Genomic DNA, 14,147 nt, shown 5'->3' on the forward strand with positions numbered 1-14,147 from the left:
CGTTACTACGTACTACTAACTAATAACTATAACTATATATACTACTATATATATATATATATTAGTTATATATAGTATATANAAAATAATAACACACACACACACACACACACACACACACACACACACTCTCTCTCTCTCTCTCTCTCTCTCTCTCTCTCTCTCTCTCTCTCTCTCTCTCTTTGTCTCATACATATATATACATTTAACGGAATTTAAAACGATAAATTACATTAATAGTCAGAAACTAAAAATTATAAGTATAATGATTTTATTATCATAGGCGGAAAATTTACTATATTACAATTAGAAAAATTCTATATTTGAATCCTTTATAACATGGAATAAAAATAAAACTAAAAAAATATTTTGTAGGAGATGAATAATACATTTATGATTGTTAATACACTTCTGATCAGAATTTTAAGACATTATAACCTTTTAAAAAAAATAACCAAACACAAAGAAAGCCATTTTTTAATTAAATTTCATTTAATTAAATTATTTCGGAAATAGAACATACCAGTGAAATTTAACTTGGCATCGTTTTCAATATCCAAAAATCTATAGGAAATACCTTCTTTAATTCAAAATTATAAAAAATTATTTAAAAAAATGTATTTTTTGTGAACTAGTGTGAAAGCTTAGCTTGTGTATTTTTACAATTGTAAACAGATACAACATATTAGTGTAGTTTTTTCAGAACAAAGAATTCTGTTCGACCGGTCGCAAAACCAGATAGATGATTCTCGCTGTACGTACTCGGTGAATTTGCAATCGTGTAAATCGTACTGAAGATAGCAACCGTTACCTAGTCTCTTCCAGATACTCTCGACCAATGCTCTCGGCTAAAGTTTCAGTTTACGCAGACGTATTCTCTCTTAAACAATAGTGCGATAGTACGATAATGTGTTTTTCAAATGTCTATTACTCGTTCAGAATTTTATAAACGTCGTCGTCAATATTGTTATTCATTTTTTATCACTGGACCTTCCATTATATGATATTAAAATATGTAAATATAATTACATTCATTCGATTGTCATGAACTTTGATAAAACAAATCACGTGGAAAAGGAAACGCAGTGCTAACGGAATGTGAAAAAAACAAAGAATAAGAAGAAGAGAACGTGTAAACGGGTTCATTGTCCGATTACCTACCTAAGATGCTCTTCTCGCGGTTCATTTTGCTCCTTTTTTACTCAAAAACGCGGAACACACATATGGACGAGCGACAGATGTATTGTACATATGCGATGGCGACCGTTTTGTGGACGAGAGCTGACGTCACCCGACGACAAACCTTTCAAGGAAGTCCGAGGCTGTCTCGTGAAGTCTCCACCTTTCCCTTCCACGTTTCTCTCTTTTCTTTGCTTTTCTTACTCTACACATACAGGGTGTTCCGTAGAAATTACCGTAGCCGATACCGTAGGATCTTTAAATTTGATGTATTTCTCTTGATTTAATTTTTAACATTATGAGTACTTAATATGAATGGGATATTCTAAAGAAAAAAAGAAGGAAAACAATAATTATACAACTGTTAGAAAAATGTAATTATTAATTGTGAGAAATTCATTATTATTTCTGTCTATTTGAAACATTTTCCGATCATATACACACATGTGGATTTATGTTTTTTCTTACAATAAGATGGACTTACACCGTTCACTTTTCACTTTTCTTTTTTTTCTTCAACGTGAAAAGAAAAAGAGAAAAGATAAATCGTGCAAGTTCAGCTAAAAAGAACAAACCTTATGTAATAAGTATCTAATTTTATTTACAGCACATTTTTGCGATGCGTCTATTCAAACGTTATACGACTGATACGAGCCCACAGCTCGTTTCGGCTGTACCTATATCTCAAGACGTTACGACTACGAATAATGCCGAGAGCAATACAACCGAGAGATCGGAAGAAAAATCGAAGACAGAAGACAATAAATTGGACGATATTCTTTCAATCAAAGAAGATACGCAAAAAGAATCGATGGATTCTTCTATTCTAACTCGTAAAGGTAAGAATATAATAAAGTTATATATCATAACATCACAACAATGTGCATGTATACTTTGCGCAACATCCAGCCAATACAAAAAAATATTTGTATTTCTTCGTTTATCTGTAATATACAATAACAAAGTTGAAGTTAATTTTTGACATTTTAAAATCGATTACACCTTTGCTCTCGCTTTGCACCCCGCTCCGAAAGGAATCTCAACATGGGGACGAAAGATGGGTCGACGATGGGATCAAATGAAGAGGTCAGACAGCTCCGAGTTGCTTTCGGTATCACGACGACGACGACGATGGAGTCCACATCGGAAAAGCGACTACGATGAAATCTCAAATGAGAATGAAAACGTAACACAACAGTAACTTAATGCATTATACTGATTAGTTTCAGCTAAGAAGATCAAAAATGAAAACGCGCTTTTGGACACTATTTATTGCAGAAGATAGTCTTTTGTACTCATATTAAGAATTTCAAACTTTAGCTTTAAATACTTTTAGTTAATTTTTTAACGATAAATATAAAAATTTTGAAGTTATCTAAATTAATCACAATACAAACAAAAATTGGGCAGGATGATAGATTTTGAGAAAAAGAGAAAAATAATTAAGTATTACAAATGTTTCAGAACTAATTGAATTTTTTTCAATTATGTGTGATATAAATATAGTTCGGTTTAATACGTTTGCATCACCACTGATTTTATCTTGACAATGAAGTCGACGATAGCGTTGACTAATATACTGGCAGCCAGGATTCGCATTAATCCTAACTGTATTTATATCGTAAAGTAGAAAAAAATTTATCCTAGAATATGAAATATTTAACCGTTTCCTAAAATTCTGCTAATTAATCGATCCAATGACTTAAACATTTTTATATTTATTATTAATTTAAAAAAACTAAAGAGATGCCTGAAAAATTTCAAATTTTTAATACAGAAAATTCGAGTATTATGTCTATACGAAAAAGATGACCGCTGTAATTGTTCTTTAATAATTGCTGAATAGAGCATTTTTTAATCATTCTAAAAATTTGTGGCCATTGTTTCCTTATGACCATTTTATTTTTATTTATCCTATGGACATGAAAAACTATTTTTGGCAACAAATCGAATTTTAAAAGTGCGTTTCCACTCTAATCCTTCCTTTGTACGACGTATGAAATAAAATTTTCGAAAAATATTTCGAATAATCAACATTTTTAGGGAAATAACGAACTCCCAAGGCCAAAAAGAATTCCCAGAGTAGAATCTTTAAGAAATCTCTTTAGGACTAGCGGCGATCATTCTGTTAATGGCAAAAGTTCTACGAGAAACGCGACGATACAAGAGGAGGATGCTGTCATCAATGTTAGTCATTGTCCGATGGAGAAAACTCTCAGCGAAGGAGCGATCAGGAAGCTTCCGTTTCGAAGAATTTGTCCAGAGAATTCCAATGATCGCGAATTCGCTGAAATCGATCGGGAAATGTTCCTCCGTCAAAAGAAATTACAGCTGAGTCGCAGCATACAAGATCTTCAAGAACAACAGCGGGTCTTAGATTACATACTCAAAAATCATGAGAGCTTGAAAACACATCAGGATGACACATTTATACGAGAAACATTGGAGAACATTGGTACGAACGTGAATCCGAAATCTTCGGGAGAAATAAAACGTAGGATTCCGACGCGAACGTCTAATCACCAATCTACCAATAACGTTGGTGTCAACGAAGTTAAAGGAAATTCCTATCCCCAGGGATTATCTTCCGGATCGTTGACTGGTTTGGAAGATTTACTGAGCAACCTGCGCATAGGTTGTGATGAAAGTGGTTATGATTCTGATAGTACGCGAACCGGCGCGGATTCGCCGGACAGTGAAAAATCGACGGTGCCTTCCTCATTGAAGACGCGTAGTTTTTCAATAACATCGTATGATTATCGCGGCATTGACTTATCGCCAATCAGTGATATTTCAAGAAAAAAAATACAGGTACAATAACCGAACCACGTTCATCAGAAACGTACATCTCGAAGATCGAGAAAGTCAATGTCGTTGATGCCGCTATCCATGCCGTGGCGAGTAATCCTTCCTTCAAAGATTCGACCCAATCTACTACGTTAATATTAGAAGAGGATAACGATATGGACAGTTGCGATAAAGATACTTTTGCCGATTTTCTAGAAAACCAGCCGGATTTAACGAGAATTTATTCTAAAACGGAACCAGATCTCTTGCCAAAATCTTGCAAGGATCTAATGAAAGCAGCATCTGCGACTTCTGCTTTGACCAGCGAAGATTTAACAAAACTTCAGGTGACATACCGTAACGATCTCGACGTTACACTGCAATGTGACGATGTTGATGCATATGGTATCGATGATGCTAAAATGAAAGCCGATTTCAATGAGAGAAAACTTTGTGTAACGCCAAAAAGTCATATTAACGTATCTCAGATGGCTAAATTTCAGAATTTACTGAAAGACAAGAAATTCAAAAATAGAAAATGTTCAAGTCCAAGTGTATTACACCTTTTAGAGCATGCTGCGTCTCCGTGTAAAGATAGCCCTCCGGCTAATAAACTCTATTCCTTAACTGATGCGATGACTAACCCTTTACGATATTACAGCCCAAAGAGATCGCGTTCCACTCTAGAACTTGATATACTGGACGTAACGAGGAACGTAACGAAGAAAACAATTTGTATGTCGTCGGTCCCTATCACTTCCATTATTAAACCTGTCACTGCCGCTAATAAGATCCTAATACGACGTGAATTGAAAACGATGAAGCTGACGGTGAACCACATGGCGGGTCTTGGTATTTCGGTCGAACGGTGCGAGGCGGCTAGGCCATTCTACGTGATCGCCAAAATGGATCCCAACGGCGAAGCCGCTAAATCGAAGCAATTCCGCATCGGCGATGAAATCGTCCGAGTCTGCGGACGTAGGATACGCGGTATGTCGATGGCGGAGGCGCGAAACGCTTTACGGAGTTGCGTTGGTATTGTTGAACTGCAAATCGCGAGAGAACCGAATTCGGCTTTCGGTAAAGAAATCGGTGATACGTGGGGCAACGCCTTGACGCGAACGCGAAGCGATCCTGACGCGTGGATTTTGAAGAACAAAAGAACTGAATCGTTAGTTTCCTCTAATGATGCTGGATCTTCAACGAACGCTGGAATTCCTCGCGCCGTTGATGATGCGACTGTTAGTCTCCAGAAGATGACAGGTATGAAGAAGTTTCAGGTCATGAGAAAACGAAGCTCTGAAGCGTCCACTGTTCGACGAGGGTCCAGTTTATCCATTGATCTGTTGACGATCATATTAGAAAAAGGAGCGCCGAAGAAATTGGGTTTCTCCATTGTTGGCGGCGTTGATAGCAATAAAGGACGCATGGGTATTTTTGTGAAGGATATTATGCCTGGTGGACAAGCTGCAGAAGAAGGTACGTATTTCTTGCGAAAGAACGGTTAGAACGGTTTATTTTAGAATATGAAATTGATATATTCAATAAGAGAATGGATTGAAATAGCTTGAAATGGATTCAGATTTTCAGAAATACACATTCGCAAATATTAAATTAAAATTAAAAATTCTGAATAAGAGATGCAGTTTTTTGATCCATTTGAATCCAGTGGAATAAAAAAGTTCTTTTTTTATTCAATTGAATTCAATGGAACGGAATGAGAATTAAATAAATAAGATTAAAGAAAGAATAAGGTAAAAAGAAAATAAGACTAAAAAAAGTTCTTTTTTAACTTTAATTGAATTTAATGGACTTAAAATATGCATAAAAATTGTAATCTATTTTAATTCATTCTTGATTACTGGGTATATAAAAATACACAAAGGAAGTACGTTGTATTTTTTTTGACGATACGTACGAGAGAAAATTTGCAGTGGTTTATCTGTAATGTTTAAGGTACTTTGAGAGTGGGAGACGAAATTTTAGCGATCAATGGCTCCTCGTTGGATGGGCTGACGCACGCCAAGGCATTACAGATGTTCAAAAGCGCCAAAGCCGGAAATTTGATACTTCACGTCGCTCGAAGAGATCCAACGCATAAACGGTTGTGTCACACAAACCATGCAGTTTAGATTAATATTTAGCTATTAGCTAACATGGTTAGTTTTTTTGCTTTGCTCTATTAACAATTACCGACTATAATCTTTGCTTTTTGCTTTCAGTGCCGTTATTAATTAATGATAATATATGAAATATTAACGAAAATTTTTCTATGTTGCAGATATGTCACTCAAGCAAAGTCGTACGATTGCCTCGATAAATTAACGAAATCCACTGATGAATGAAATTATTGTCATTATGTTTGGTCCTTAATTATATTATTAATTTTGTTTTTAAAAACATAATGAATTATCAGAAGTTACAAAATTTTCTATTAGATACAATTTCCAAAACTTCTTGAGTTTATTAAATTAAAAATTTACATCTAAATATTAAAAAATTTACATTAAAATATTTTACATTCTAAACATTTCTTGTATTTTGGTTAGCATCTAATGTGCTTTCGATAATATTTTGTACGCAGAGGGATATATTATAACTGAACTCTAATGTGATATCAATTACTTTCTAACGAATAATGTTAGTAACATTTTTCTAATAGACCTTTTTTATAAATAAAAACATTTCGCATTATATTATATATATATATATATATATATATATATATATATATATATATATAATAATTAACTTAACTCTACTAAACAAGATCTCAGAGATAACAGAGTAGTTCGTATTTATTTTTGTTTTCATGTATTTCTTTTACATTTAATTAATATATTCTATTTCAAAAAAATGAGACAAATAAAGTTAAACTTTGCAGAATAATTATTAAATTATATATTCAAATATTTGCATTTCTTATTCAGAACGTATCTATTTAGATATGAACGTTATACTTTAACGTTAAAGAAATGTTAAGTAAAAAAGTAGAGAATTAACAATAATGATATTGTGCAGCTTTATAACCATGTCCTGTTAGATATGGTACGCTAACAACTTGGAATATGGTTTAACTTAATAGCATTGTGGGATTTAACAAATGTTTTTATTTAAAAATATATTCTTGTGTAAATCAACCTACACAAACATCAAAAAGCTAGTTAATTGCTTCCGAAAGCACGAAAGTCATCAACTGTGCATAATGTTACTACAATAATTAACAATTTTCATTAAGTTATTTCGTTAAGAGACTGACATTACGAATGTCTACCTGCAAAATGCTGTGATAATGATTGTAGTCGTATCGACCGATATTATATGAGTTGTATATTTAATAATAAATGTGATTCTGTTAAATAAAAATATAAGTACTTGGCAAACTTTCTTCTTTCAATTAAATACTTTATATTCATCATCTTACAAAGTATTGTACAATATATAAACAATGCTAATCTTGGAATTTTTATCTATAGTTTATCGAAGACATAAAGAATTAGCTAAGCATTTATGTTTCAAAACTAATTAATTTTTAAACGATAACAATGCCGTGAAGTAAGATACACCCGTTCGTACCACCTTAAAACATTTAGAAGCATATAAATCATTTTCTGCATATTGTAAATTATTTTTCCAGATTGTCTTCTTACCGAAACGAAGGCTGCCATTGACAACGAAAACAAATTCCCTGCTGTCAGTTTACACGGCACAATACTTCTGTAAAGAATTATGATTAGCAGTGATTTTAGTCTTGGTGAAAATTTGTACCATTCCGCTGCGTATCTGAAAATATATATATAAAAAAATTAATTTTTATTTAGATTTTTATCAATATATGTCACGCAAATTTTAAAGTAATAAAGTATCGTAAATTAAAAAATCAAACTATTAAATAAAATCTCATGTAACACTTTTTAATATATCCAAAATTTTATATGTACTTGCACTTTGCATAACATATTTCATGTATAGTTTATTATTAAAAATTTACTATTACAAAATAATTTGAATTACAATTATAAAATAATTTAAAATCAATTTGCAAATTTTGAATATAAATATTTAAAATAACGGATATTTAAAACGTTTGAGAAAATATAAAATAATTATTACGCTCGATGAAATATATTCTGACTTTCATCCATTAATTTCTGGCCGGAATAACATACGATCATCAATTGTAATAACGCCCCCATGATTATAAACGTAAATCTAATCAGTTCTTCTAATTGGTCTAACACGTAGACAATCTATAATACATCAAAGATATTATACATCCATGCGCTCTCTGAAATACAATCATATTTGCACAAAATTTATGAAATCATAAGTTTTTTTAATTTAATATATTGATGCCAATTATTGGAAAGTCGATTATTTAAGAACAATACTTACTCGAACTCCAAGTAAACTAAAAACTGCAGCGATGAGCAATAAAAAGCTAATTCCGACAATTTTGTGCGTATCATTCAATATATTGACATATCTAATAATAAATTTAATTAATTAATTATATGCTTTTATTAATAATTATCCTAGCAAACAAGTTGACATTATTTATCGTTATTTTAGCGATGATTTAAAAAAAATAATATTTTGAACATCAAAATAATAAGTAACATCACTTTGTTTACTAGTATAAAATAAAATTGGACTGATGAGAATAAATCTAATTAGATAAGAGAAATCCTAGTTTCAGTCAAAGTAGATCTTAATACTTAAATATTTCGGTATAAATTTATATACATATTCAATTCTGCAAATTATGCGCTGAAATTTTTTTCAGTTTTGATGAAGCAATCATGAATAGAACTAGAAATAGGAGATTCTGGTTCGAATTTCGACTGATATAATATTTTTCGCAATAATTAAATTATAGGCAAGTCTTTGAGTTTTTTATTAACAAATTATTAATATTTTCGTAAGATTAGCATCAATAAGATTAAATTATTTGTTAATTTAATATGTACGTGATATTATTATATCAATATATTGGGTAGTAAAAAGAAATCCATTATTTTTCCATTCAATTTCATGCAAAAATAATGAATTTCTTTTTACTACACCTAATATATACTCTCTAATTCTGTTCATGATTGCGTTCAGGATTAAGAAAGATTTCGGTACGCGGTAAAATTAGGTATGTATAGATACATAACAAATACATTCACACTGAAGTATTTAAGCTAGGGATATACGGAGGAGCACATAAGCTATTGATCTCGAATCAAAATATCAAGTGCCAATATATCAATTCTGATAAAAAAGTTTTTATGCATGAATATTGAATATCTATAAATATGAATATTGAATATCTATAAACATACATAAACACGCATAAATATTCATAAACATGTATATTCATAAACATGTATAATTATATATGAATTATATATGAATTATATAATTATATATGAATAATTATATATCCATATATGTTTATACATCCTTCTTTCTTTCGTAAAATTATTTTTTAGTGTAATAGAAGTAATAATAGTAATGTGAAAACATAAAAAATAATTAAAGGGATAATTTAATTTTGTATTTGTTTAAAAAAAAATGTTTTTGTTTTAAAAAAAATTTTGGAAAAATGTAAAAAAAAATTGCTCATACATAATTATGCATAATTTTATATATAATTATATATAAATAATTTTTTTACATTTCTTCAAACTTGATTTTTTTTCTAAAACAAGTGCGAAAATTACCCTTTTATAATAATTTTATAATAATTTTAAAAAAAGAAGGATGAATGGACATATTTCATATATAATTGAACGTGTTTACGAATATTTATGCGTGTTATGTATGTTTATATTCATGCATGAAAAATTTTTTATCGGATGTATTAATTAGAAATAGATTCAATATTAGACAATTTGTAATACCAATATTAGATATAACGAATTCGGTGGCCTGCACTGATTCTGTATTAATACCAGAGTCGCGTTAATGAAATTTGCACCCAAGGGGCTTGTGATCTTCGAGTGATCCCACTCCCCCTAATGATTAAGTAAAAAAATTATAATAATATTTTAACACACTTGTAGGTGTGTAATTAGAACGTAGACAATTGGAGTTAGTAATTAAGGCTGAGGTTTATTGAATTATACTTGGACTACAAATGTACAACAAATATAATGTAAATTATTGGGTTGTCCGGAAAGTTCGTGCCGATTTTGAAGGAAAATTGAAACGTAGAAGATTTAAATTTTAGTATACATTTATTAAATTTAAATCTTTTGCGAACTTTCCGGACAACTCAATATATCATTAATCTATTATCATATTAGAAAAGCAGAAGTCAAGTATATATCTATAATGTTAATAGAATTATTATTTGTTGATTATTCTATGATTTTACAAAAATCGCAAAATTATAAATGTACTTGTTTTAAATAATTTAATTTTTTTTATTGTGGCGCCCTTGACATTTTGGCTTTCTGGGGCTCAAAACCCCAAAAGTAGGTTAAGTCCTCATAGAATACCGATGCTTTGATACCAAGTATGATTGGTGAAAAATAGGTGAAAGGGATATTAAATAAATTTTACATAACTCGTTCTTCACCAATCAGCGCTCAAAGCGCCGGTATCCATATGAGGATCCGGACTAATACGCTACTGGTTAGTACTGCCCTGGTGTAGTACTAGTGCAGTATGGTCTCGGAATAAATGCGATCAATCACAGTGCAGCATTAACTTAGGGCAATCTTAAACTGAAGTAGCACAATAACACTAAATTGAGATAAAGTGAGTACTAAACAGTGCTGTAAATCTACTTGTTTTTATCAATTCTTGCAGAATATAAATTTTATTCGCCATTTTGATTAAATAAATCAAACCGCACTGTCAAAAATTTTAGTTACAATAAGGTTTACTCTCATTCAATTCATTTCATTTTACTGAATATAATTTTAACGCTGCAGTCTAGTGCAATTTTTATTCGTGGAATATAACATAAAGTTCTCATAATGCAGTATAATCTAATCGAATGCGAAAATTTCTTGGCATTGGAATAGAGAGCATTGATCGAATATGTAGCATGGAAAAAGTTTATACTTAGCATGCGCAGTATGCGCATATCCAGAGAAAGATTTTTTTTCGACATAAAGAAATGTTTCTTTGCTATACAGTTAAAGAAAAAAATTCTTTGATTTGAACGTCATTTCTTTAATTTAAATATTATTTTTTTTAATCAAATTTATTTAATTTAAAAAAATTTATTTGATTTAAAAAAATTATGTTCAAATCGAAAAAATGACGTTCAACTCTGGTGAAAATTTCTCTCATAATTTTTATACATTATTAGAACAGAATTAGAACATTTTTCAGAAATATTCAGAAATATTCGGAAAGTTTACATCTTCTCTCAGAATTTTTCATACAAGTGAAATATTCTGAAATATTCTGAAATTTCTCATCCCATAATTTTTAGATTTTTAAATTTTTTAGATTTTTTATAACATTTCATCAGAAATTATACTTACAGAAAATCTTAAAAATCTTACGATATTTCATAATTAACATGTATGAAAAATTTTGAGAAAAGATGTAGAGTGTTTGAGAAATTTTCCAATTCGTATTAAAAATGTGAACAAGTTATAAAATTATAGAGAAATTCTGAAAAATTACATGAAAAATTCTGAGAAAAATTTTCAAAGAAATTAAAAAAATTTTATCTTTAACCGTAAGCATATAGCAAAGAAACATTTCTTTTAATTGGAAAAACCTTTTTCTGAGTATATTAGTGCAAGTTGCCGAATTATATTACTATGATAAAAGAACCATTATTTTCAAAGGCATCCGCAGAATTTTTTCTGGGGGCATGATCCAAAATATAATATATATAATATTGTTATTATATACATATAATATATATATATAATAATAACAATAAAATAATGTATCGCACAACTTTTTTTACACATAAGATTGGAAATAAGATCGTTTATGTTAAATACATTACTTTAAATATGAAGAGCCACTACAGTTTAAATGTTAAGATATTGAACTATTATATATTCATTTAAATGAATTAATTTCAGAAATGATTACGTGCCAATATGATCTCGGTAGTTTAAAGGCTTAGGACGCTCGCACGGAAAGAGATCCGGATTCGATTCCCAGTCGAGGCAATATTTTTCGCAATAAGTTTATTACAGTTTTTTAAGATTAAATTTGGGAAATTTGGGAGAATTATTAATAATTCAGATTGATTGCATTAAAAGTCCGATAATCACGCACTTATCATTTTTGAAATTAATTCATTTAAATGAATATATATAATAGTTCAACATCTTAACATTCAGACCGTAGTGGCGCTTCGCTATTTAAAGTAATTTTTTTATACATTTATATTCATATACATATGTGTACATATATAGCTTATAATTAAAAGTTTATTATTATTATTATTTCGAGAATTAAAATATAATATATAATATTATATTATATATGATATATAATTATATATATCATATATAATTACAAATGTATACATCTTTAGGCATTAAAAGCTTTCTCACCGTGACAAAGTAAATATAAAGAAACAGAAATTGTCACTCAGGAAAGAGCAAATGCCACTTTTGTCTCTTCTGGATTCCCAGAATTTTTATATATTTTTTAGACATATTATGCCGTCAATTTTAAAACTTAAAACTGCGCGTTCTTAAATTCATACAAAAAAAAGTCGCAATTTTTTCTGTCTATCAATATGGTTCTAGTTTACACCGAGCACTTAATGCGCACATATGTAATACTGGATTTGTCGCATTACATGCTCTAATATGTTTCAATAATATGCTCTTAGCATAGCTCCTACTCACTTCAATTCGCTCATTGGAGTGAATAGGAATTATAGTAGGAACATGAAGCATAAGAACATGAAGCATGTTGGAACATGTGACACGAACAAACCTACATTACTGTAGATGCTTTCCATTTGATGGCACAAGTAGACACGAGCATCTATATTTTTCTATCTTTCTTAGTATTCAATGAGTAATAAAGATACACACTTGTGTTAACTTGTGTCACTAAATGGAAAGCACTCGATATATACACTCTATATATTGTCACTCAGAGCGGCCGAAAACATCATAGTTTGTAGTTAGTTAGACAACTTCTCATTTCCAAAAATCATTTATTTTTAGATGATCCATAAATGCGGATGCGCACGTTTCTATTCAATTTTTATAATAATATCTGGAACTTAAAGTTTCGATGTAAAATATTGAAAATCAAATGATGTTTTGATATTTCAATTTATCGATGCGTATTGAAACATCTCTAATTGAAGTATTAAAAAGATCCGTTTTGATCAAAACTAGGATTTCTCTTATTTAATTGGATTTATTAAGTGCTATTTAATATAAGTATTTGACGTAAAAACATCGAAAAAAATCACACAAAAAAAGTCCTTTACTCTAAAGCAAGTTGATGTTTCTTTAAACAGATGATATATTCCCGATATATCATTTCCTCGTTGAACATTTTATATTCTGTATTTGTACAATGTCTGATTTGGTTGTCTTCATTGTCGATAAGAACATTTGATGTTACATTTTCAACCTGTTGGCTGCAATACCACGAATATTTTGTGAAAATGTATCGTGAATGTTTTATTCTCCCACACTTACCCAGTAAGTTGAAATAAGCTGCATGCGTGTGAGGTACATGCTATATGCATGGTATCAACAGCTACCATGATCGTTATACCCACCGTGATCATAATAGAAGTGTACAAAAAAATTGGTACAAAATATTTGTCTTGATCTATTCCGTATTCGCTATATATTGCGATATTTCGCAGACGCGATTTATTAAGAGGCAGTACAACATCGAGAAACATCGGTCCTAGTGACGGTATCATTATAAACATCGACATCATGGTGTACATTAATACTGCAAATTTGTGAAATATGCATTATTCTTTCAATAATAATCTTCTGCATTAAATCCGCGTTCGTTTTATTACTTTTTTATTCCTCTAATATAATCTACTTACTCGAGTAAGATACTGTAAATTTCTGCGATATGTGAGAGTAACTTTTCAAAATTCGAACTTCCAAATCATTTGTAAATATATTCCAATGACTTTCCATGATTTCATATAAATGATGAAACTATTTGTAAAAAACATTTCAAAGATCCAGGTGATATATTATAATTATCGATTTCAA

The 14,147-nt window shown here is 30.2% G+C and overlaps 2 protein-coding genes across 2 annotated transcripts; one reads left to right on the top strand and one right to left on the bottom strand.

Moving 5' to 3' along the window:
• The first annotated feature begins 1,798 nt into the window (after positions 1-1,798).
• LOC105620970 lies at positions 1,799-6,311 on the top strand. Its single transcript, XM_012202445.1, is given in 6 exon segments — positions 1,799-2,018; positions 2,214-2,365; positions 3,223-3,984; positions 3,987-5,445; positions 5,923-6,070; positions 6,248-6,311. Coding segments are annotated over 6 exon segments (2,805 nt in total).
• A 1,180-nt stretch (positions 6,312-7,491) lies between these two features.
• Positions 7,492-13,846, bottom strand: LOC105621022 (odorant receptor 85f-like). The gene is made up of 6 exons (XM_012202499.1): positions 13,605-13,846; positions 13,391-13,543; positions 8,362-8,452; positions 8,080-8,216; positions 7,617-7,749; positions 7,492-7,545 (listed from the first exon to the last, which is right to left on the bottom strand). Exons 1-6 carry the CDS (start codon positions 13,844-13,846, stop codon positions 7,492-7,494), a joined length of 810 nt encoding a protein of 269 aa, XP_012057889.1.
• Between the last annotated feature and the right edge of the window lie 301 nt (positions 13,847-14,147).

Source organism: Atta cephalotes (assembly GCF_000143395.1).
Source record: "Atta cephalotes unplaced genomic scaffold scaffold00031, whole genome shotgun sequence".
Taxonomy (NCBI): Eukaryota; Metazoa; Arthropoda; class Insecta; order Hymenoptera; family Formicidae; genus Atta; species Atta cephalotes.